This window comes from Lonchura striata, chromosome 7 (assembly GCF_050655825.1).
Source record: "Lonchura striata isolate lonStrDom1 chromosome 7, ASM5065582v1, whole genome shotgun sequence".
Classification (NCBI taxonomy): Eukaryota; Metazoa; Chordata; class Aves; order Passeriformes; family Estrildidae; genus Lonchura; species Lonchura striata.
The window spans coordinates 2,488,100-2,513,399 of NC_140709.1; the positions used below are offsets into that span (position 1 = coordinate 2,488,100).

The following is a 25,300-nucleotide window of genomic DNA, read 5'->3' on the forward strand; positions in this document are numbered from 1 at the left end:
GTCGGAGTAGTCACATTTTTTATTTTCCCGCTGGGGAAGAGGGCAGAGTATACATTTGTATTTGTACAATATTTAACAATCACTTTATTGAGGGCGAGGGGGGGGTTGGTTGGTTTTTTGGCACTTGCAGAAAAGCAGCAAGTGCCTTTTAACAGTAGTACAACAACCTGTGCCCAAAACACTGACAAATACAAAGAGGAAAGTTAAAGTAATCGCTCACCAAACTCGAGAGGTAACGAAGAGGAGATGGACTGAAAAAAACAAACTGGAGGGAGAAAGCAAAGCAGTCCTGCTGGTTGAGTATCTGAGGTAACAGATGTTCCATCAAGGATGCTACTGGAGTCCTTTTGCCCAGGGATGTGTATTGCAGCTTCCTGTGTTTTGTACCAAGTGTTCCTGATCAACAGAAATGTCTAAAAAGGTTAAAAAAGCTGGAAAAGAGGAGAGGGGTGATGGCTGATTGTGTGGATGCTGATGGGAGCAGGATGAGTCTCAGCACTGGTTGCAGGTGAGGTTTGGGAGCTGCACCGCTGCAGTTCCTGGGTGATCCCGCGCTCGGGGGGTTTGGGAATACCCAGGAAGGGCAGCATGCTTCAGCCCCCGCCAGCAGCTCTGAGGACGTGGGACAGGAACTCGTCACCCTCGACAGTCACACCCGGTGAGGCCAGGCAGGAGGGGACAGGGGCACAGCCCAAACCAACACTGCCAGCATCCTGCCCTTGCTGCTCTGAAGGGAAACGAGTCCATTCCCAAGCCCTGGGGCAGAGCAGCTCGGGGCCATTCTGCCCCATTTAAAAGCTTTGGGAAGGAGCAGCCTTTCCTCAGGGATGCTACATGATGCTGGGAAATCCCAGGAGTGGAACAGAAGTGAGCAGGGACAGCCCTGAGCCCGCAGCAGCTCCTTGGGAAGGGTCACACGCAAGGAGGGACTTGGATACAGCTGCAGTTTTTGCATCAGATTTCCAACAGCACAGCCCGTGGCTCTGGTTTTGCCAGGGAAGGGTCCGAGGAGCCCGTGGAAAGGATGGGGTTGGGATTTGTTCAGAACTCCGGGCCTGTCCTGCTCCGTGTGAAGTTGAATTAAAAGTGGAGCACAAATGGAAGCCACAGGGAAGTGTCCAGCCAAGGGGACACAAACTGGATTCCTTCTCCAACGGCCCCTTGGAGCAGGATCTGTGGGCACAGCAGTGCCACGGCCCTGGCTGGCATCAGCCCTTCCTCCCTCCCTGCCCAGAGCTGGCTCTGCTTCATCCATCGCATCCCACTGTTCCCAGGGATGAAGTTCCCAGCTCCAGGTTCCAGGAGCTGCCACCTGCTGCTCTCAGGAGACACTGGGAGTGGGCACACGGAGACAAGGACACAGCACACCACGGGCCGCTGCCGGCTCTGCGCTCCAGGGGGTTACAACATTTACTTTCCTTGGAATTTGGCGTGAAGGATCCAATCAATGCAGTGTGACAGGATTTGGGAGAAGCACTTTGGCACCCAGCTACCAGTCACTGTAATTCCAGCACAAGGCTTGACATCCTGAACTCCAGTGCTGGAGTTGTGAATTCCCATGTTTTTCCTCGTTTTCTGCGAGTCTGCGCTCTGGCCGTTGAAATTCCTTTCGTTACCTCGGAATGGTCATTGCATATCGTGAGCAGAACTAGGTTATCCCTGAAATTTGTAACATGTAGGATCTGCAATCTGTGGCTAGAACTTTGTGTGTGACTCCAGGCTCAACCTGTGGCTCACAGGCAGTGAGCTGCGCTCCCCTCCCATGGCACCGAGCTCTGAGTGGAGGGAAGCTGCAAATCTCCAAGCAAAGGGTGAGGAATTGGGGGAACTGAGCTTCCTGAGGTGATCCTGAAACAGTGACACAGCCCCCACTGCCTGGCGGGACAGGGAGCACGCGGCGACCTCGGCACAAACATAAATAGGAAAAAGACTCTTTTCAAAAAAAACAACAAGAATTCAGAGCTTTCCAGTGTCACAGCTCAGAGAAAATTTAAAATAAAAAAAAAGAAGTCATGCTTAAGGTTTCAAATATTCCTCAGACACAGCAAACCTAAATAGTATTCAGTTAAATAAATGGATGAGATACTCTGGGAAATGGAGGGAAAAGCTTTCAACTAAAAGAGGAAGGAAAATTTTCTTCCAATAAACAGCACTTTCTCTTTTTTTATACACAACAAGCGAGTACAAGAAAAGGCTAAAAACACGGCTCTAGGAATGGCCACTTCCTGGGGGCATGAAGCTTTCCCCTTCTTAAATAACACAGGGAATTGGGAATACATCATTTACAAAACACGGAGCGGTTTATTATTCCAATTAGTGTTGTCAATCATAATTTAGCGAGGTGGAACTGAGGTATACCTGGTTGAGGGAGGTTAAGTAATACTTGGAAGCCTCTTTGCTCTATCCCATTGATTACTCTTGTTTCTGTACACGGAACAGCAGCACACGGAACATTCACAAGCTGTGTCGTAGTCGCATTACAATAGTCATTTTATAAACAACAACGAATGCAATAAAAACAAGTTACCCTTTTTTTTTTTGTTGTTTTTAAATCTGAAATGAAATGTTTTTTGATTTAAAAAAAATAACAGTAGTTCATTTAAAGGAATTAGTGTCTTCTGACAGGGATTAAGAAATCTGATGTCAGTGTTTAAAATGCTCATTAGCCCGTTCAGGTCCGGGTTCTTCATTGTAAGTTCCTTATCAGCACGTGAGGGGTTTTCTCAGTCACGTCCTTCAGGTGTAAGCAGGGAATGCAGAAAGTCTCATGGATCCACGTTGGGGAGGAGGAGGGGGAAAACAAAGGAGAAACACCTCTTGGTGATGTTCCAGAGAGACTTACCATCCGTTCTTGCCACCCGGAACAGCGGTGACGCCAGCAGTCCGTGCGCTGTAGCAGCTCCAGTGAAGAGTCCTGTGGTCACTTCCATGACCAGTGCAACTATCATAGACTGGATTCTTTGGGAGGAAAGTCAACGTTTGTCACCATTGTGACCACAGTCACGATGTCCTCTGTTGTTATAATGTTAGTGAGTTTCTGCATCTGGATGATCCTCTCCTCCACGCAGCCCGCGGACAGCCGCGCCTCGGCGTCGTGATCCCAGCACTCCTCGATGGTCTCGCACAGCATCGCCATTCCCTGCGGGAAAGCAGCAGGGAAACGTCACATCCCAGAGGGCATCTCAAGGGACACCTGGCAAATGGGAACCTTTGTGTGCCACAGGATGTTTGGTGTGAACCTGGAGTGGCCCGTGGGGCCTCGGCTCTGCTTTGTTCTGACTATTGAACAAAAACTGGTCCATAACAACAGGGGGCAAATCCTTCCCTGTGGAATCCTTCCCTGCAGTGATGGAGCCTCCCCCTGGTTTAAAAAGCTGAATCCCTTGGCCACCAAATGGGACTTCACTGCAAAGTTCCTCCAGGATCCATTCTTCCACCAAAAAATGGAAAAGACCCCTCCCTTTCTAATACTGAAGAAAGAGCAGTCTAAGATGAGGCCTGTTTAAGCCCATTTAACTCCTGCTGGAATTATTAAACCTCTCCCAAAGGTTTATTAAACCTCTCCCAGTGTGATGGACACAACACGGCACGGACAGAACGCAGCATTCAGAGTCGGGTGGGTCGCACTTACAGAATGTTTCTGCCAGCACTCCCTTAGGACAGGCCTCTTCTTTTTGTGCACCACAACTTCCTGCATGTCCTCCAGGGAGGGGTGCTGGCCGATCTCCTCCTCGAAGGGCAGCATGTACTCATCCACGGGGCCTGCAGAGCGAACACCGGCTCAGCGGGGAGGGGAAGAGGGAAGATTGCCGTGTTGGCCAAGCTCCGACTCCCGGAGCGGGATGGGCTGGAAGGGATTTCCAGCCCCTCCAGTGCCACCGTGAGCTGGGCACCTCCCGGCAGGCAGGGAGTGCGTGCAGCTGGGCGGGGGAAGGTCGCTCACCGTCGGCGGCCGTGCAGCGCGAGGCCAACTCCCAGAGCACCAGGCCCATGGCGTACATGTCTATCCTCAGGAACGCGTCCCTTTGGAAGTTGATGGCACCTTCCAGCACCTCGGGAGCCATGTACCTGCGGGTGCCCACCTGCAAGGGCACCAGAACACCCAGGGTTGTGCCCAGAACCATCCCCAGCACGGGCACCAGCCCCGCCTGCTGCCACGTTAAATCCCTGCTTTGTCCCAGATTAAATGCAATCGTGGTTGTTCCTGCCTTAGGAATGAATCTTGGAAGTTTCATCCCTCAGTTTCTGAATAGTAATTAAAGAATTAATAAAATATTATAAAATTAAAGTTCTTGTCCAAATTGTCCAGTCAGGGTAAAAGGGGGGGATTGGCCATGCAAAGAGCCTGAGGAGGAATTCCCATTGACATCCAGATAACAGCAGGATCATTCCTGGAAATAACTCGGGATTTACCTGTCCATGGGTGTCTCCTGCAGACTTTCCAGCCTCAAACTTTAAAGCTAGACCGAAATCAGCAATACAAGCCGTGAGGTTGTTTTTCAGCAGCACATTCTTGCTTTTGATGTCCCTTTCAAGTTCAAGGAAAAAACACAAATTAGAGATCTGGACCACGAAATACAGATAAAACTCTAAGGAAAAAGGAAAAGCATAAAACAAGACACATTATTGTATGAAATGCAAGAAAATGATAAACAGGTAAGTTAAACAACAAAATAATAATCATAAAACCTTGGAGTGCCCTTGCAGACCTTCATGGGAATAAATGAGCCAGTAATTGGAACTGCAGTGTTGTGCTTGTTTTTAAGATAAATACAGCTGCATGATGGATATAGGGATACACAGAGATATGGATAAGGATGATGCATGTGGGATGCAGAGATGGAATGAGAACGTTGCAATCCAAGTGTGCAGTGACTGCAACTTTGTTTAAATAACACAGGGGGGAAAATAGCGCCTTGGAGGGGAGATCCAGGAATTCCTGCAGGACCACAGGGTGGTGATGGCTGCCTGCAGGACTGCCAGGTGTCCCTGCATTCCCAGGGCTGTACCTGTGGGAGATGGCTGGCTTGTGGCCGTCCTTCAGCCCCGGGATGTCCTCGTGCAGGTAGGCCAGGCCCCGGGCCATGGTCTGGGCGATGTGGCACAGCTCGTTCCACGACACCACGTTGGCCTTGAGGAAATCTGTCAGGGACCCCTGCAGGAAAACAGCCACACACCCAGCTCAGCCCCACTCCTGCAGGGAAAACCTGCAATTCCTGCAACTCACATCTGCAGGACCTTTCATTGTCCTTCTGGATGGACCAACAGCACTTTCAGAGTGAAATACTCTGAATAAACAGAGACAAAATCATTCAACACCAGTTTCAGAGTGAAACACTGAATAAATCTGAAGAGATTTTCAGAGTGAAACACACTCTGAACAAATATAAAGAGATTTTCAGAGTGAAACACACACTCTGAACAAATATAAAGAAATCAAAACTATTCAACTTAAAACTAAATGTATTCTTAATTAATTGTATTTGTGTTTCTTCCTTTTGCTGTCACAATAGAATCCATCTGTATCACTTCATTTTTATTCTTATCAACCAACAAGTGAACCAAAATTAAACCCCAAAAAAACTCTGCAAGATAGGAGGTTATGTGTTTTAGACAGGTTTAGAATAGACACAGTCTAAAAAGCAAAAAAAAGGCAGAATTAATTTTTGTTTATCTTCTAAAACAACTCCTCTATCAGTAAAACCTGACGAGGACTTTCTCAGCTGCCTGCAAACGAGCTGCACTGAGTTCACATCCAGTGAAAAGCCAGCAGCAAAGTGAGAGCTGCTTCAAATGTTACTTTCTTTACTGCCTGACTGCAGGTGTGTGAGCCTCTCCTGGGGCTGCTGTCCCTCTCCTGGGCTGCTGTCCCTCTCCTGGGCTGCTGTCCCTCTCCAGGGGCTGCTGTCCCTCTCCTGGGCTGCTGTCCCTCTCCTGGGCTGCTGTCCCTCTTGTGGGGCTGCTGTCCCTCTCGTGGGGCTGCTGTCCCTCTCCTGGGGCTGCTGTCCCTCTCCGGGGCTGCTGTCCCTCTCCTGGGCTGCTGTCCCTCTCCTGGGGCTGCTGTCCCTCTCCTGGGCTGCTGTCCCTCTCCTGGGGCTGCTGTCCCTCTCCTGGGCTGCTGTCCCTCTCCGGGGCTGCTGTCCCTGCCCCAGCCCACCTTCTCGTGGAAGGCAGTGATGAGCCACAGGTCGACGTCGATGCTGGAGCCGCGCTTCTCGGCGCCGATGAACTGCAGGATGTTGTCGTGCTTCATCCCGGGCAGGCTGTAGATCTCGTACTCGTTCTGCCACGACTGCTTGTCCTGCAAGCACAGCAGCACAGGCCCAGTTAGCCACCAAGAAATGGGATAGTGCCAGAGCTCACCCCTAGGCCGTGGTGGAAAAATCTCTCCTCCAACTGATGCTTTCAAAAAAAAGACTCAATAGTCTTCAGTTGTCTGGTCTCAAAGTAGGTTATTGCAAGTTATCTAAAAGATTTTCTCCTCTGGCTGCTGTGGTTTGCTCCCAGCTCAGGCAGAGGCACACACACACCCTGACATCCTCTCTGACCCCGACTGCTTCTTCTCTCCCACCCAGGGCTGCTGCTGTCTTTTATATGGGACATTACGTGTGACATGGTTACAGTTTTCCCCAATGCCTATTACCTATATTAAATGGTGATTTTCTATCTTTTATATGGGACATTACGTGTTACATGGTTACAGTTTTTCCCAATGCCTATTACCTATATTAAATGGTGATTTTCTATCTTTTATATGGTACATTACGTGTTACATGTTTACAGTTTTCCCCAATGCCTATTACCTATATTAAATGGTGATTTTCTCTCTTTTATATGGTACATTACGTGTTACATGTTTACAGTTTTTCCCAATGCCCATTACCTATATTAAATGGTGATTTTCTACTCTAAACCAACCTGTGAGTGCCAACATCACCAAGAACATGGAGGTGAGGAAGGAGAAAGAGGGAGGACAGGACAGGCCCAAATCCCAAATCCATCTTCAAACCTCTGACCCCCATGTACAAAACCAAACCCCCCCTGTACAGCACTCAGAAATTCTTCCCTCTACTTTGTGACTGCTTCTACTCTAATATCTAAACTTTTGTGACTTCTTGCTCTTCCTGCAAGGTTGGTAACTCATTCCATGGCTCAAACCCAAAATCCCAGCTGTTTCCAGCTGTGCCAGGGTCTCAAATGCTTCTGACCTGGGCCTGGAACCTCCAAAAATGTCTGAGGGACATTTTGAGTTCTGACAGGATAGCAGGGGCTGGCCATGGGGGGAGTTTGCTACCAGAGTTTGGGAATGGTCTGTCAAAAAATACGTGGAGTTTCTTGTGCAATATCAGGATCCCGTAGTGTTTGTTCTGCAAGGCAGCCCCTGGATCACTGTGAGGGAACAAATTCCTGCAGCTCGAGCAGCAGGGGGTGCTTTAATCCATGTAAAACCCATCCCAGTATCACCATCCTGCACCCCTCTGTGCTCTCCAAATTCCTCAACCCATTTAATGCAAGGCACAGCTCTGCGAGGGCACTTGCTGGGCACTGAGTGCTATGGCACTTAATTGAGGCATGGTTAATTGGAACAATCACTCCAGGCTTTGCATTTCAGGACATTCCTTCTAACTGCAATTTAATTTGATTATTAACTGGTCAAGAGGTGGGTGAGAGCTGCTTAAAATTACGGATGCAGAATATTTTTATGACCAGAAACCCACATTTCACAGAGCTTATGTTTCAGCAACGTGGTGCCTGCAGTAAAATACTTATTTTAAACCACTAAAACTCTTCCTGCATCTTTTACACCTCAAGGCCATTTCCACTTGGATTTACAGGATTATTGGGCCAAGAAAAGCTGTTTTAATGTGAGGAAAAACCAGGACCCCGAGAGTTCTGCTCACCTGGATGGGGAATATTTTGACTGCAACGTATTCATTGAGCAGCTGAGCTTTCCACACACACCCAAATCTCCCCCTGGCTTTGATCTCCAGGAGCTGCAGCGGCTTCAGACCCATCAGGGGAGACGGCGGGGGAGGCCCAGGATCCTGCAATCAGGAGAGACCATTAATTAACGCTGCCCTTGTTAATGGCATTAATTCCCATCATCCCTGACAGCGCTACAGATAAAGGGCTGTAAATGGGGAGAGCCTGGGATCAGCCAGCCAAACCCCACTGCAGCAAATCCCAAAGATCCAGGCACAAAGGCCAGCCCTGGGAAATGGGATTTGAGACACCTCAGCAGGGATTGCCACAGGGATGGGACACACAGCAGGACCCAGGGAACCACCTCAGCAGCAGGGAAGGACAGTGGAAATTAGGGAATAATGGAATCAGGTGGGAAAACAAGGCAGAAATTCAAGAGTAATGGAATCAGGTGGGAAAACAAGGCAGAAATTGGGGAATAATGTGATCAGGTGGGAAGCACAGCAGAAGTTAAGGAATAATGGAATCAAGTGGGAAAGCACAGCAGAAATTAAGGAATAATGTGATCAGGTGGGAAAGGAAAGCAGAAATTAAGATATAATGGAATCAGGTGGGAAATGACAGCAGAAATTAAGGAATAATGGAATCAGGTGGGAAATGACAGCAGAAATTAAGGATTAGTCTAATCAGGTGGGAAGAAAGCTCAGCAAAAATTAAGGACTACTGTAACCAGGTGGGAAAGCACAGCAGAAATTAAGGAACAAAGATAATCAAGCTTTACTTGTTACATTTTTGAGAGCTGGAATTGCAATGAGCCCCATGGATGCATTGAAGGTTTCTGTGTTTATCTGAGGTGTGGGACCTCTGAACCCTGCAGATGCACAGCTGGGGTCAGCCCCTCCTGCCCCATTTCCCTGCTCCCAACTTTGCCAGTGAGCTCCTGAAATCCCAGAAATGGGCTGGAATGACACTGCAGAGCTGATCTGCTCCTGTGCTGCAGGACTGGCACAAGTGAGGTGAGACAGAGCTCCCACAGGGCAATCCATGGACTCTTAACCCCATATCCATAACCCCATTCCCATATCCCACACTACAGCCTGGGACCATTCCCCTTCCTGGCAAAGGGGAGGGGACAGTTAATTGCACACCCTGGATTTTCTGTTTTGCTGTGTCACATCAGCTGAACAGAACCAGCAGATTCTCAATTTTATTGCCAAAGCTCTGCTTCCTTCTGGGCTGGCCCTTTCCCTCCAGGTGGGATTAGCGTGTCCCTCTATAAAAACTCCAACAATCCACCCAAAGTTTTCCAAAATCCTCCAAAACACCCCTTTTTCCTCTATTTTCTCCAAAGAGAAAAGATGTTTTCAAGAGAATGAAAACCACCAGAGGAGATGCTTCTACAAGAGAGAGGAGAGCGCTCAATAACGAGTTAAATGTTTGAGCACTTCCATCAAAACCATGAAATCCTGTGCAGGTTAAAGACACATTTTGTGACAAACTGTGGGGTTGAGAACCCTTTTACTGTGGGGACAATGGAGACAAGTGCTGAGAACACAAGTCCTGAGAGTTTCGGTGCAGGAATCAACATCCACTCTCTGCTTTCTTCTACAGCAACAAATAAATTAAAAAGAACAAGCTCCAGAGAAAGATTCAGTGCAGAGGAACCTCACTGCACAAATTACTAACTAGAAAAAGAATAAACAGCATTTGAAATTCAAATTAGAGACACACTGCAACACTGTCCCCAAAAAGGAGGAAATCCTTTTGTCAATGTGACAGCGACAGGCGCTTGAAGTTGTGGCATCGACATTTGCAGCACAGAAAACCAAGTTTGAGAGTGAAGATTTCCCTCCCTTGGTGCCTTTCATTCCCTGCCAGAACCCTCTTGGAATATTCCAGGCACCAGAGAAAGCAGTGCCCTCAATTTGTAAAACACAAACTGTACTAAATAAATATTTGTAAATCCAGTTTGTTGTTGTTAGAAGAGGAAGTGGGAACGAGATGCTCAAATTTATCCCCCACAGACAACCCTGATTTAATGAACTGCTCGAGTTCAGAACCTGCTGCCTTGTCTGAAGCAGAGGAATTGGTGGGAAATGACCCCAAATCCCCCTTTGCTCTGGTGGCTTGGGTTCCCCTTCCTTCTCACAGCCTCCTCCCAATAAACTGCTGGCATTTGGAAGCACTTGGTGCCTGAATTCTTCCCCAGCCACCAGGAAAACCAAACACCTCCAAGATTTGCTGAACCCAGTTCCAGCATCTCTGCCAAGAGCTGGAAGTGAAAGTGGCAGGGAAACCTGGTGCTTTCCTAATTCCCCATTAGACCACAACACTTCCCATACACCAAATTCCCTATTTCCTACAAATCCCTGGCTCTCCCCACCACATTCCCAGCACCACGTGGGAAGCAGAATTCCTGCTGTTAACTCAACTGCAAAGAAAAGTTTTCCTTTTTTTTTTTTTTTTTTTTTTTTTCCCCTTGATTTTTTCTAAGCGCCTTGGTTAAAATCTAACTCCAAACTCTGCAGCTCCAGGGACTGATTATACACAGAAACATTCCCTGACAATATTTCCAAGGAAAATGGTTTAATGTTCCAGAAACCCCATTATTCCTGTGTGGCTTTGGGGTTGATTTCTGTAGTACCAAGGCCACAGTGCCAGAAGGGATGGCAGGGGGATAAATTTGGCTTCCAAATTTCCCAGCTGTCCAAAAATCCAGGGTCCAATTCCCTTTTCCTGCCCTCCCCTCGGACTGAGTCACAGGGAGAAATCTTCCTCCAGGAATGGGGTTCCTTAAGTGTCCCCAAAAATGGGTCTGGAGATCAGAAAGCAGCTCAGCAATTGTGGAACTCAAATCCATGAACAGCAGCTCCGAGATCCAAGGAACTCTGGGAACTCTTTACAGAGGCAAAGTCAGGAAAATACTCAAATATTTAAATTTTTAATACATTGAAACCATTAAATTTTCTTCTAAGCTGCATTTCCAAGGTATTTCAGGTATTAATTAGAGAACTTTAATGATGACAGGAATTGAGCATTTTTATTACACCTCAAATCTCGATGTTTTCAACATTCCATTAAAAAGCGGAGCAGGAATGATCCAATTTGTGAATTAAGTGACTTGGAGTTATAATGAATATAAATAAGTAAAAATTATGAATATAAATATCCCCTGGTCAGTGGGAAAAATGAAGACGGAGTGGTGAAGGAATGTTTTTCTTTTTTCTCCAGATGATCCATTTTTGTGAGTTCCTGTACCACACAAAACCCCAGATCAGCACGGGGAGACCCCAGAGCCCCAATTTGGTTTTGTCCCAGGGGGGAGATGGGAAGGGAGAGCCAAGGACAAGGTGGGATGTGCCCTTTGCTTCCAGGGAAAGCCGTGCTGGGCTGATGGATCCCCCTGGCCCTGTGCTCCAGGATCCATCCCTGACTGCACATCCTGACCCCAGCACTCTGCAGCTCCAGGGAATTTTAGGAAATCCACAGGCTAAAGGTGCATTTTTAAACCACACATGCTGATGGATGGCTTGTCCAAAATACTGAGAAATCACAATTCAGAGCAAACAACGTCTCCCACATCCCCAGCAAGCCCCAGAGCCAGGAACAAACATCCTCTTACCTCAATCATTATATGAAAGGCGTGCTTGCAGAGAGGGAAAAAACACAGGCAAGAGAAATTACTATTTACACCCGGAATGGGATACAAAAACAGCTTACAGGAGACAAAGTCAATTATTTGTGAGTTAATGACAGGAATCTTCACGGGCACAGCAAAACTTGCCCACACCAGAACACATAATTTAAAACAAGGAAATGCAGTCTTGTTAGTAAGGGAAAACGAGGAAAACAAGATTATCCCATAGAAAATTAACGGGATTCTTTTGTAATTGCACGGAGAAACGGCCACTGCAGGTGTGCGGAGCCGCGGTAGTGCTGGACACGTGGAACTTCCAGAGGCGAAATTCCAGAGCCCGGGACGGGAACCCCTCCCTGCAGCGCTCCCGCTGCCCGCCAGGGGGCAGCGCCGCGCCAGGGAAACGCCCGCCCTGAAACGGAACCGGACCAGCCCTGATCGGCACCGATCAATGAACCGGACCAGCCGTGATCGGCACCGATCAATGAACGGAACCGGACCAGCCGTGATCGGCATCGATCAATGAACCGGACCCGAGCCGTGATCGGCACCGATCAATGAACGGAACCGGACCAGCCGTGATCGGCACCGATCAATGAACCGGACCAGCCGTGATCGGCACCGATCCATGAACCGGACCAGCCGTGATCGGCACCGATCCATGAACCGGACCAGCCGTGATCGGCACCGATCAATGAACCGGACCCGAGCCGTGATCGGCACCGATCCATGAACCGGACCAGCCGTGATCGGCACCGATCCATGAACCGGACCCGAGCCGTGATCGGCACCGATCAATGAACGGAACCGGACCAGCCGTGATCGGCACCGATCAATGAACCGGACCAGCCGTGATCGGCACCGATCAATGAACCGGACCAGCCGTGATCGGCATCGATCAATGAACCGGACCAGCCGTGATCGGCACCGATCAATGAACGGAACCGGACCCGAGCCGTGATCGGCACCGATCAATGAACGGAACCGGAGCCGAGCCGTGATCGGCACCGATCAATGAACGGAACCGGACCCGAGCCGTGATCGGCTCCGATCAATGAACGGAACCGGACCCGAGCCGTGATCGGCACCGATCAATGAACGGAACCGGACCCGAGCCGTGATCGGCACCGATCAATGAACCGGACCCGAGTCGTGATTGGCTCCAAGCAGCACCAGACCCGAGCCGTGATCGTCACTGGATCAATGAATGGCACCGGACCTGAGCCGTGAACGGCACAGGATCAATGACCGCACTGGACCGGATCAATGAACGGCACCTTGGACCTGATCAGTGAACAGCACTGAACCTGATCAATGAATGGCACTGGGCCAGATCCATGAATGACACTGGACTGGATCAATGAACAGCACCAAACCTGATCAGTGAACGGCACCAAACCAGATCAATGGCCGGCACCTCGGACCTGGGCTCCAGCACCGAACCTGATCAATACATGCACAAAGAGAGGGGAACTCCAACACTCTGCACCCAGCAGGCACTGAGAGGGAGAAATCCCAATCCTGAAGATTCCTTCCAACAATGCCGGGAGCAGTTTATGGTGTGGAACAAGATCCAGGCTAAAGGCACGTCCCAAGATTTCAGTGACCCCCTGCTCGTGCCGTTTTCTTCCCTTCTGTGAACAACCTCCGTGGAGATGCCTCCGTTCCTCCTCCTGCACTTTGGACTGGAGGTCCTGGAACAGCATTCCCAGAGGAGCTGGGGCTGCCCCTGGATCCCTGGAAGTGTCTCAGTCCAGCTTGGATGAGCCTTGGAGCAGCCTGGGATAGTGGAAGGTGTCCCTGGGGCAGTGGAAGTGTCCCTGGACACAGTGGAAGTGTCCCTGGACATGGCAGGGGTGGGATGGGATGAGTTGTGAGTTTTCATCCAACCCAAACTGTTCCAGGGTTCTGTGACTCACCTGAGCCATCTCCTTTCTCCTTTCTCCAGGAGATGCTCCTGAGCCATCTCCTGGATGGGATGGATGTTGGAAAAGAGGGAATTCAAGCCCCCGTCTCCAGCTGCCTTCCCCTTCTCCCCCGCTCTGCCTTCACACCTTCAGGATGCTCCAGAGCACGGGGCCAGCAGGAGCCTTTCCCTGTGCCTTGCTGAGCACAAACTTCCCTTTCTCCAAATAATTCATACCAGATTAATACCGCTAATTAATCCAGGAGGATTCATTCCATAAACCTGTAAGAGAACTCTGAGCACTGGGATCCACCAGAATCTCCTCCACCATCGGTCAGGGCAGCTCCAGAGCAGAGCAAAACCTACCCCAAGGGGCTGAAAGTCTTTTTTTTTTCCAGGCCTATTCATTATTAAAGTTCTCCAGCTCTGGAGAATTATGGAAATTCCTCAGCAATAAGCAGAAATATGTATGAATTCAACCTTTGTGCTCTGACCATAATGAGAAACTGCAAAAATGAAGCTCTGAGAAATGAGCCCCGTCCCAAACCTCTCACCCCTCCCTCGAGGGATCAGCTTCCCCCACACTCTGATAAATTCCACACACATGGAAACTTTACAAGGATGTATTTATGCTCATTAACACCTCTGGATTATAAACCAGTGTCCTCCCCTTCAGCCCACAGAGCATCACCTCAGGCTCCCAGCAGAAATCCAAGAGGCACCAGCTAAAGGGTATCAGGCTACAAAAGAAATGCAAATCTGAGATTTATGTCAGCAATTCCCTCTGATAAACAAAAACAAAAACTGGAAGCATTAACCCCCCTCAGAACCCCTATCACCCACACAAATGTACACAAACACACTCACTGCTGTTTGTGCTGCCTGAAAACAAACTCTAATGGGTTTATTACAATATTTGGAACCAATTAGACCAATAAAACCCTGAGCAGTGTGGGGTTTTCCCAAAATTTGGGCTGCCCACAACCATTCTGATCTGTAAAAGCTGCACGTGGCTTTTGGGTGCTTTCACACAAATTTTTCCCTCTGTTATAGATTTTAACTTGTATCAATGGATAATCAGGAAAAATAAAAAGGATCCAGTTTCAAGCTCCTCACCCACTGCACATTCAGGGCTCCTGATTTGCAGTAACTTTCCAATCTCTTTTCCCATTTTCTATCACCTGGTTTCTCCCTGTGTGTGTTTTTCAAGTAGCCATTAATCTTCCCAGGTCTGGATTCAATCCTTGAAAAAAAACATGTCTCCCTTGCATTTTTCTAGTGTTGAAATGTTTCTATTAAAATATTTGTGACAATAAGAAGAAAAAAAAATGTGGCTTTTGGAAGACCAAAATGGGAAAAACCTGAACAGCTGATTTAGTTCTTCCTTCTCCAGCAGGAAACTGGGATTTTCCCAGGGTGGAAAGATCTTCCCAGAAATTTCAAGTGCATCAGGTAGATTTATGAATTCCTGTGGTCAGAAATTCAAACCTCTCTTTGAGCCCAGAGAGTTTGACCATTTCAGAAGAAATCCCCAACACAGGTCACAAAGAAAATAAGAAAATCTACAAAGCCTTTTCTCAAGCCTCTCAACACAATTATTACTTCAAAACCAACCCAAAGCCAAAAAAGCAACCGTGATGCAGTAAAATCCTGCCCAGCTGGGCACCCAGGGAAGTCCTGGAGGTGAATGATTCCCTGCTCCTGGGGCTGGGACACGGGGGGAGCTGCCAAACCCAAGTGGGGCTGGTGGCAGCTCTGTGGGAGGGGTGACAGTGGCACCATCAGCTCCAGGGTGGGAACAGCCCCTTGGAAGCTGCACTGACAGCTCTGGCCACAGCTCAAGGCTTGGCAGGAGGAAGGGAGCACCACGGAGCAGCTCCCTGCCATCCTCACTCCAGTTCTGCTGGGAATGGTTGGGGAGAAACCTGGATTACACCTAACTGCAGCCCCAGTGTTCCCCAGTGCAAAGGAACCAGATCCCAGCACCTCTTTCTGCAGAGAACTGCACACTATCAGATATTTAAAATAGCAATCTGATCCTTTGGATGAATTTATGTTTGCTGAATCAAATAGAAATAAGGAGACAGAACAGTTCTTAAGTGTTTTCCACACACACAGATGTATTCAGCAAGCATGGATTTGTTAATAACTCACTGGAGAACACAGAAAGTGGCAGATTTGATGGAATTTGACAGCTTTCACTGGGTACTTCCCCACACAGCACTGAGGCACAGTGAGCAGCACAAACAAGCCAAGACTAATCGTCCTTTATGTCTCATTACAGGTTCAAACATTTCTTACAGTGTATTTCTTGTTTTTTTCTTTTTAAATATTCCAAACGATTTATTTCTCTTTGCTCTCTAATCTTCTACTTATCACCAAATTCTTTCACAATTTCTCATTCTTCGTTTTTATCTTTTGCTTATTTTTCTTCATTTTTATCTTTTACTTATTTCTCATCCATCCTTTCATTTTTTCCTGGAAGTCTGGTACCAGTTCGGTATTCCCACTGTTTCTGGGAATAAACCAAGGGAAAAGGGATAACTTTTATCTGGATCTCACATGGAGCAATGTCTGTTTTTCCTGCTGTACACCTGACGTGTCCATTCTACCACTGCTACACAAAGAATTAAACCAAATCCATTCACCTACAAACTCCACTCATGCCCCAATTATTCAATATACTATTAACAGATTAATTGCACAAATACTTCAGAGTTTATTTGTGGTTATAAAGTTCCCAATACTTTCCCTCCCTTCCTGCTTCCCCTGTCTCCTGCTCAAACCAGCTGTAATTAAATTTCAAGTGGGAACCACTGCTCTGCTGCATAAGGGAGAGTGTTTATACACTGGATTTACATAATAATTCCGGGTAGTTTTTCAGGCACAAGTGGCTTTTCCTGACTTTCCACATGAGCCTTAATGCCTGTTCACCACAAGATAGGAAAATGTTGTTGCCCCACAAGCACCAAGGTACATTTATCCCAAAGATACAATCTGAGCATGAACACAACAGCTGATTATCCTGTTTATTAAAAGTGTAGGTGTCCATCCTGCCCCAAACACAATCCAAGGAAAAAACTGCAGCAAAAGGAGGGAGAATCAGAATTCAAGTTCCTGATACCCCACACATATTTCACATTCACTTGCTTTTCCATGGCTTCATCCATGACTTAATTTCTTCAGGAAGTCAATCCCACACTGGAATTATCCCCACAATTAGCAGTTATGAATTTGCTCTCCCAGCAAAGACCACTGGGTTGATGTAAAGTCCCAAATCCATAAAATGGGAGCTGGATGAACTAATTATGCTGACAGATTGCAGGGAGTCTGAGGAGCTGCAATCCTCTCTGCAAGGACAGCAAACAGACTTTTTTCTTCTAAATTATGTTCTTTTCATTTGGCAACAACATATGGCCACTGCCTCTCCCCAAATTCCTCTTATCTATTACTGAGAAACTGAAACCAAAACACTTGAGTTATCAACCCCAGGCAATGCTGCTTCCTGCAGCACCCTCCTGTCAAGCAGCAGCACTGGAAAAATCCCAGGAGCTGGAGCACGCAGAGATCAGTCCTTGGCAATCCTACCCAAAATAACAAGAGTTTTCATTTTAATCATAAATAACATCACTGTAGGACAGGTCATGTATTCTGGTCTATGCACCGAGTTAGAAGCTCAAGTTAATTCCTACTGCAAAAATCCAAATTATTTATCTCTTCATTTCCACAACTTCTTCAACTTTTTTGCTTTGGTCTCTAGAATTTACTGGTTTAACTCCTTCCATAAAAGCCTCCTAATCTCAGTTGGATCTCCAGATGTAACTGAAGGAAGAGAAATTCCAATGTTAGCACTAATTCCAGCTCCAGGATCAGCTGGAGCCTCCCCACAGCAGGAATTGCACACACAAGAGCCCCAGAAGGTTTGTCTGGATGCACAATTGCCAGGTTACATTCAAGTGTAGAGCCCTCAACCTCATCCTTTCGACATAAAACACAAACACCCCTAGAACTGAAACATTTCAAGACAAAACAGAAAATACAAAAACAATAGGAAAAAGATGACAAGAATCACAACGCATGAGCTGAGCTATGAAGGTTTTAACATTCCCTATGCCTGTATCCCAGCTCCAGGCTTCCTTAAAACCAGCTCATCCTCTCTTAGCTGCTATTTTCTGAACACCTCAAATGGCCAAGATGAAGTGGCAACTCTTTTTTTGTTTCCAGCTAAGCATTACAGCTCAGCCCTCAGCATGCCTTCACTGTGTCTTTGCCCTCTATGTTGAGTTTTTCTCCTCCCAAACAAAGAGATGCATAAAAACATGAAGCAGTTGCTCATCTATTCATCAAAGAATAATTAATAAGGCTGTTTAAGTAAAGCTTAATTCTCTGCTTTAGGGGAGAGCAAGCGTTAGGACCTCGAAATCAGGAGGGGAACAGAGAGCCCAGCTATGAGACAGATCCCCTTGAGGAATGGTTTGGCCCTTGAAAAACCCCAAATCCTGCAGCAGGGGCTCACCTGGGTGGGAACAAGCACTGGAGGATAGGCCAGCTTGTGATGTCTGTACATCCAGAAGGAGAAGAGCACAATCACTGCAATTCCCATGATAGGCACCAAGGAGTAGAGCAAGGTGTTGAACAGAGGTGGCTTCGGTGTAACAGGATTGGAAGTTGCTGAAGGGAAAAGAAAAAACACACAGCTTTTAAGGAACAAAACCAGGCAGTGTTTGAAATGTGCAGCAGGCTGATTTTCTAACAGCTGCTGCCATCATCACAGCAGGCTCCCAGTAGCTGATTAGCCAGCACAAACTAACAGCTGGTTAAAAGGCAGCACTTTGGAGAGCAGGGGAATAACTCAGATCTCAGCACAGCAGAACTCTGGGCCCCCAGCAGCCTACAAGGGCCAAAGGGTGTTCGTATTCCCAGGGGATTGCAGGAATTCCTCACCTAACGAACTAAAACCAACCAATACAGAGATTTGGCAACAACCTGCCAGCTCTTCTGAGCCTGGCTGGAAGGAGGAGTTCTCCAGGTGAAGACATTTCCACATGATCTAAAAAAGGCTCTGCAGGAGCTGCTTCCAAGGCAGCCACAGCCCCCTGGGGCAAGAGAGGGCTCAGGAGAGGGAAGAATGTCAATTATTGCCTTAGCAGCATCACTGACAAAAATGACAACAATATCTCCTGGGTCAACAAAGGCTATTTTAATCTCACAGAAAATGTCCTTTCGTTTCATAAACAACTTCCTCTGGCTATTTGGTACACAAGACATTTGCTGGTTTCAGCTCAGTTATTAACATCACTTGGTTTTCCAGCAGATTCCTGACTGGAAGAAGACAGGCAAGAAAAATCAAATCACCTTTCAGCTGTTGTTTTTTAAAATAATTATTTGTTAAGTCTGGCTAATTTGATCGTGTTTCAGAACCACAGAATATGCTGAGTGGAAGAATCCACAAGGATCCTGTGACCTGGGAGGAAATTCTTTTCCCCTTTTTAGATACTACTGTGTACGTTTACAGAGAAATTCAGAAGGTCCAGGAGGGATAAAGAGGATTTATTGAAGAAAAGGAGCATCCCCAGGCTGGCACAGGGATACAAGGATGAGAAGGGTCCAACAATTTACACCCTTAGAGGAGCTTAACCATGTAATTAAGGTAAGATTTGACAATAACTTCTATATCTTAAACCAGGCAATTATTCCAGATTATCCTTCCTTCCCACCCTTGGAAAGAGCTCAAGTACCTGTTATTGATTTTCCAGGAAAGCACCTTTCCAAGTGGAATAAATGAACTGGCACTGCACAGAACCCTGTGGCAGGAAAGGCAGGACTTTTGGGAAAGTCTGAGCTGCTGAAAAAGCAGGATGTGGAACACTGCTGTCAGGAGGAACTTACGCTGCGTGACCTCCATCTCCGGGAAGTAGAAGAAGCGCTCGTTGCACATGTTGCCCTCACAGCAACAGAAAAACACATCAGGGCTGTCCTTCTTCTCTATGCAATCATTCCTGCAAGGGAGAAGAGGAAAAAGTTCATTCATCTCCAGCTGGTTTGTCTTTGTTCAAAAAAAAAAAAAAAATTTACGTGCCCAGCTTTCAGGTTTCCAAAGTGAACTTTGTTAAATCGACCGTGACCAAAGTAACAGCTAAATCTCATGAAATAAATTAGATTTTGATATTTTATACTGTGTGAAATTTTATTAAAACAGAAACACATTTTTGTCATTTTTAAGATAAAGTTAAACAAAACCACCACCAGACTGAGGAACAGTTCACAAGCTAGATTTAAACAGGACAAGCAAGTGATCAAACAAGGCTGGAGATAAGTGAGAAGGAGAATTTTTAAATTTTATTGTATTTGTAGAAAGAAATGGTAAAATTTCTACAATATCCTCTGCCTACATTATGCTCAGGGACAGGGTTTATTTCATTCTCTGAATTAATTGCAGGAATGGCTTTTTTATTAATATTCTGCTAACAAGTAAGCTGAAACCATTCCCATCAGGAAAGAAAAAGCAGCAACCAGGAGCCAACCTTACAACAAAACTGGAAAAAGCTGAAGAAATATTGAAGGATTTTAAACACAGCTGAAGATTGTCAGGGAGGTTTTGGGCTCATCTTCAAAACTTGGGGTTATTCCCTGGAGCCAGCTCTGGCTGTCACCCCGTCCTGTGACCTCCAGGGGACATTTTGTCTTTGATGTCCTGGATCTGCTGCTGTTTGGAGTCACCCCCACAGCTCCCAGAGCAGCAAAGGCACCCCACGCTCAGAGATAAGATTTGGGCTGCTCTGGACAAACACAGCACTGGGTGTCATTAGCACAAGTTACTTAATGAGCACTTGCAGTCACTCACTTTCCAGCTCCTTCCTGTTTGATTTCTTCTTCCAATTTCTTTTCTTTGCTCAAGGGAGGATTTTATCTCATGATTTTAGGATTTTTTTTAGATTGTGGGACTGAGCTTTAAACTGTCGTTAAAGCAGAAAACAGCCTGGGCTGGGGGACAACTTGATTTGGGAGAAAGGACTTTAAGGTTTTTTTCTAAAAATTTAACTTCTAAGAAATACAAAAAAATATTTTAGTGAAAATTGCTGAAACAATTCCTCAATTCTTTTTAATGATGATCCACTGTGGATCTATTTCTTAATTCTCTGCCTTCCCAAATAATAAATGTTTTGGGCCAATAAAACTCAGTAGAATATTTTAAAAACTGCAACACCATTGCTTAAGAGAGTCATGACCTTTATTCAGTCAGCATCTAACAAACCCCAAGTCCTGCTGTTACTGCTTGTGGGTTCTTGCTGGACCATCTGTTATCAACAAAATAACTGGAAGTTTAGAATATTCTTAGAGCTGCCATTGAGCTTATTAATAAACTGCCAAAATACTTCCATGATCTGGTAAATTGCAGACACAAAGTGCTGACTTTCCAACTCTAAAGACTTTGGAAAAATCAATGAGAGAATTTTGCATCCTGGATGCAATAATTATATTTGAACTGTTTGGCAATAACAATAATCTATTATTTATTAATGGACTAAAAAAGAATAAATGAAATACCTGGGTTCCTTTAAGAAGGCAAAACAAATTATTCTGCAAACAAGACAATGTACTCACATGGAATCTGGTCCCTAAATACAAGCAAGCATCTAAAAATAAGATAAATATTCCCAGACTCACTCATCTCAAGCCATGCTTGTGGAGGCAATGACGTAGAAATTATGGAGAGGCAAAAGAGTTTACAGTGACAAATCCGTTTCAAAAATTCCTAGGAAAACTCACCTGTCATAACAATTGATGTCATCCAGCCAGCAGCCTTGCTTCACGATTTCAATTGATCCAGAAATATTTTTCCATGTAGCAAAGCAGTGTCTCCTTTTATCTTTATCACCATAGCAGGGCTCGATCCCGCTGCGATTGGTTTTATCCTTCTCCCAGTTAGCGTTGTAGTAGATGCACTCCTGTGTCTCTGATCTACCCAGGATGGCACCTGGGAGGGATGGGAAGCACAAATCAATGGAATTCTGCAGGATCAGGCATAGGAATAAATGCAGGCTGTATAAAAATATCATTTACTGCTTGTACCAATGTATTCTCTCTGCCCTCTTTTTTAATAAAGAGAGAAAACACGGAAAGTTCAGCAGCATTCCAAGTGTTGAAACATAAAACAAAGATCTTCTGTGAAGTCAAACAGTGACTTGCATAACTTAGCAAGATTTGCAGAAATGAAGAACAAGTCATGGCAATACTTCTCCATGAATAGCAATAGCAGAGAAAATTTAGAATGCTGAGCAGTGAAGATTTAATTAAAATATTCGCCAAACCAGGAGTTTTAGCCAGGAAAATTCACCAAAAGGCATTTGTGCTTCTTATCTCATTACAGGAGCCAAAAGAGCAGGGAGTTCATCTCAGAAACTCCAAAAAAGCCAGTAAGTGTTAGGGGGCAAGTGTTACAGAATCCCAGAATGATGTGGGCTGGAAAGGACCTTAAAGACCATTTAGTGACCATCTAGGAACCCTCCTGGGATTCTGGGGAAGATCACTTCAGAGTTAATGGGATATAAAGCACCAGCTCCTGAGAAGGTCAAGGGTTGTTGGGAAGCAAGACTGTTAACAAAAGACAGGAAGGGAGCAAGAAATGCCTTTTATTTCTGTTTTTTCTCTTGTCAGACACTGCCCAGAGCATGCCATTAATCTCCATGGAAGCTCCACCATTTAACGTGTATTAAAACCATGGGAAAACGGAGATGGAGGAGCTGGAGAACCAGAGGATCCACTGAGGAAGGCTCGGGAGGATGCCAAAGCACTTTGCCTGAATTTATCTATATATTTAGTATTTTTAAGACATTACATTGCCCAGCACGCTGAAGACCAGACTGGAAGAGAAAAGGTTTCCCACAGCAGTTTTTGACATATTTATTTGCATCACTCGCTACCTCCTTTATCCACATTTATCCACAATAAACGTGACCCAGCAGCCATTCCTGAGAATGAGGATTTTTTCCCACCTGAGCCTTGGGAGAGCAGCCCAGGAAGCCAAAGCAGAGCCCAGCACTGCCCATCCTGAGCATCCCACCTTGCTCCTTCCCAAAGCTCTGCCTGTGTTCCCAAAATAGGCAGGAGCTGGAGGATCAATGGGAGAGGGGCAGGAGCCAGCTGGGAACGCTGCGAGGGGCAGCCTGGGAACCATTAAATTCCTTGTGCTGCCACGGCCTGACCTTTACAGCTCTCAGCTATGGCAAGAAACAGATGAGGCAACAGATTGAACAATTTGGTTCTGTCAGTGCAATAAAGCAGAAGTCCTGGATTTCTCTCACACGTGCCATTGCTTTTCTCTCGCTGCCAAGCCCAGCTTTGAAGGACCACAGACAAGCTGAATTTTACAAAATTCAGCTACTGCACTAAAACTAACTTTGCATAAATATTCTCCTTATTCCTGTCTTCTTTCTAATCAGGTTTTCTTATCCATCTATTTTTTAATTCACGAATGCTCCAATCAGTGACTGGCAGCAGTTGCTGTGGTTTAATGACCTTGGATCTGGCTGGGGTTTCTCACCTGAGCAGGCACCAGCAATGGGTCTGGCCAGACTAACCCAGCCTTGGGCAGACCACGACAATCCTGGATTAATCCTCCAAAGCACAAAAGCAGGAACGTGGTGGAAGAAAGGCAAGAGGAAAAGGGGAACCACACAAAGAAGGCAGGCCTGAGCCCATCTGCTTCCAAGCAGCTCTGCCACTCCCTCCACAGGGATGGAGCTCCCAGGGGACAAGGGCAGCTGGCATTTACAATAAAGTAAATTTACTAGGCAGAGCAGGTCTCTAATGGAACTCCTGTACCCATTCTGAGTGCACAGGGAATTGCCAGGCCCTCAGAAACCAATTCCTGGATCTCAAAAAAGCAAAATGGTGCTGCTGAATGCACTGGATGGAACATGAGGTCTGAAAGCCTGGGGGAAACACACTGGGATAGCAAAGGGCATTAAGTACAGAGCAGAGTTTAGTTTGGGCACATTAAGGCAGATCCCATAGGATATCTGTGTATTCCCATTCCAGTGCTGCTCTGTCCCTCACACTCCTGCCCATCCACAGCTGCACTGGGGGAACAAAACCAACATTTCAACTTCTGAACCACTCTTAATACAGGTAACAGCAGAATTAGGAACAATTCCATCAGACAGCACAAGTGAAGCCTGGAAAACCTCACCTCAGGAGGAGCTGGAAGCACTGCCTGCCATTTCTCAGAGAGACTGAATGACTGAAAAAAAAAAAAAATCTACCAGTTTTTTAATTAAAAAGGGGCAAACAGTGCACAGCTCCTAAGGACTAACGTGGCCTTAGCTCAGGAAGGGATCACTGGGAAAAGGTGCTGGATGGAGTAGGAATTGTCTCTTACAGGTATCACTAAAAAAAAGGACAGAAACTCCTGGGAATTCATCGTCCAACTTTATCCACTAAAGCTAAAACTGAGCAGCACAAGCCCATGGGTCTGTACTGCAGGAACGGTTTCCTGATACTTTATCTGAGACGTGATAATGATCATGTCCCTGCCTTTCCAGGGAAGGCTTCAACACTTCCCACATGCTACCCTCATTCCCAAATCCTGCTTTTGCTGCGTGATTAGTTGGTGACACCACGGAAAGACACAAAGGGCAAAGGGAACCGAATCTGTGATCTCTCACTGCTTTATGAAATGTAACAACATTTTCAAGCTGAAGTCATGAAAATTGATGGAAAGCCTGCAAAGATTAGTTTAATGGTGCCAAGGACACTTTTTTTTTTTGCTATTCCCTAGAAAACTTACAATATATAAAAGAACTAAAGGGTGAGGTTCAGTCTGCCTGTAACAGAAAGGTTACTTAAATTGTGTTATATTTGAGAAGAATTTGAACTCTTTAAGTACTGAACTACAAGGAATGGAGCAGTTTATTGGAATAAACCAGCAGAGAAGCACCACAGGGACTGAGTAACTTATAGATAGACTGGCCCATTCACCAAAATACCAGAATTGTAACATGCTGTTCTAAAGGAGCAGGAAAGAACAGAAAATGCAGCATAAATAGAATTAGCACCTTAGACAAAAAACCTTCAGCTGCTGCACAGGTACCTTTTTCAAGTACTTGCCTATGTGTGTTATTCTATTTGTTTCCACAGTGATCTCAAACACTTTCTAGCCCTACAAATATATCTAAGAACAGACTACAAATATAGACTAAAAAAGCCCAGCTTTGATGTTCCCGCAAGCAGGAAGCAGGGTTTTATCATTCTCTATTTTTTCTGATAACACCCAGGGGAATGTTTCTCAAAGGAAGAAGAAAGAAGTTATTTCCAACCTAATAAAGCAAACTGAGTTCCAAAAGCAAGGATTCTGTCCTCCTTTTACATGCCACGATGTCCCCAAACTTATTTTGTTGGTTTTTAGCCTAATATTAGTCCTATTATCACTGTTCTCAGTGCTCCCAGGTCAAACAAGGACTGTACTTCAGATGAGCTGAGCCAAAGTACATTCATTAAATCCAAACACAGCAGCAATTAACTCAGGCAAGGCAAGAACTGCAAAAAAGATAAACAAGGCAGCGAAGTAACAAATCACCTGCACTGCTGCCACCCTGCCCTGTGAATATTCAAAATTTAAAGATTAACCTGATGGTCCAGAAAGCTGCTTTCTTTTTCTAAAATAGTCTTTAAAAATAAATGAGTTTGCAAAACTTGAACAGGGGTAAACTTGGTAAGCTTTAGTGTAGTTTTGTATAGCAAGAGCTGCATTTTTCTCCAGGATTAGAGTGGGGGGAGCAACAGGAAATCTGTATTTGCTAAGATATCTCATCATAAACTTGGAAAATATTTCT

General features: G+C 46.0%; 1 protein-coding gene across 2 annotated transcripts in view; it reads right to left on the reverse strand.

The window, feature by feature from the left end:
* Position 1: 1 nt before the first annotated feature.
* Positions 2-25,300, reverse strand: part of ACVR2A (activin A receptor type 2A) — a 52,778-nt gene continuing 27,479 nt past the window's right edge. Inside the window, exons 2-12 of one of the 2 annotated variants that reach the window (XM_077784891.2) lie at positions 21,237-21,444; positions 19,356-19,465; positions 17,983-18,137; positions 11,546-11,569; positions 7,902-8,045; positions 6,158-6,301; positions 5,010-5,155; positions 4,414-4,528; positions 3,944-4,082; positions 3,632-3,762; positions 2-3,139 (exon numbers count right to left, since the gene is read on the reverse strand). In XM_077784891.2, coding sequence (XP_077641017.1) covers positions 2,945-3,139; positions 3,632-3,762; positions 3,944-4,082; positions 4,414-4,528; positions 5,010-5,155; positions 6,158-6,301; positions 7,902-8,045; positions 11,546-11,569; positions 17,983-18,137; positions 19,356-19,465; positions 21,237-21,444 — 1,511 coding nt within the window. In that variant the 3' untranslated portion in view covers positions 2-2,944. The remainder of the gene's footprint in view (positions 3,140-3,631; positions 3,763-3,943; positions 4,083-4,413; positions 4,529-5,009; positions 5,156-6,157; positions 6,302-7,901; positions 8,046-11,545; positions 11,570-17,982; positions 18,138-19,355; positions 19,466-21,236; positions 21,445-25,300) is intronic. The other variant, XM_077784893.2, reaches the window with a different exon arrangement.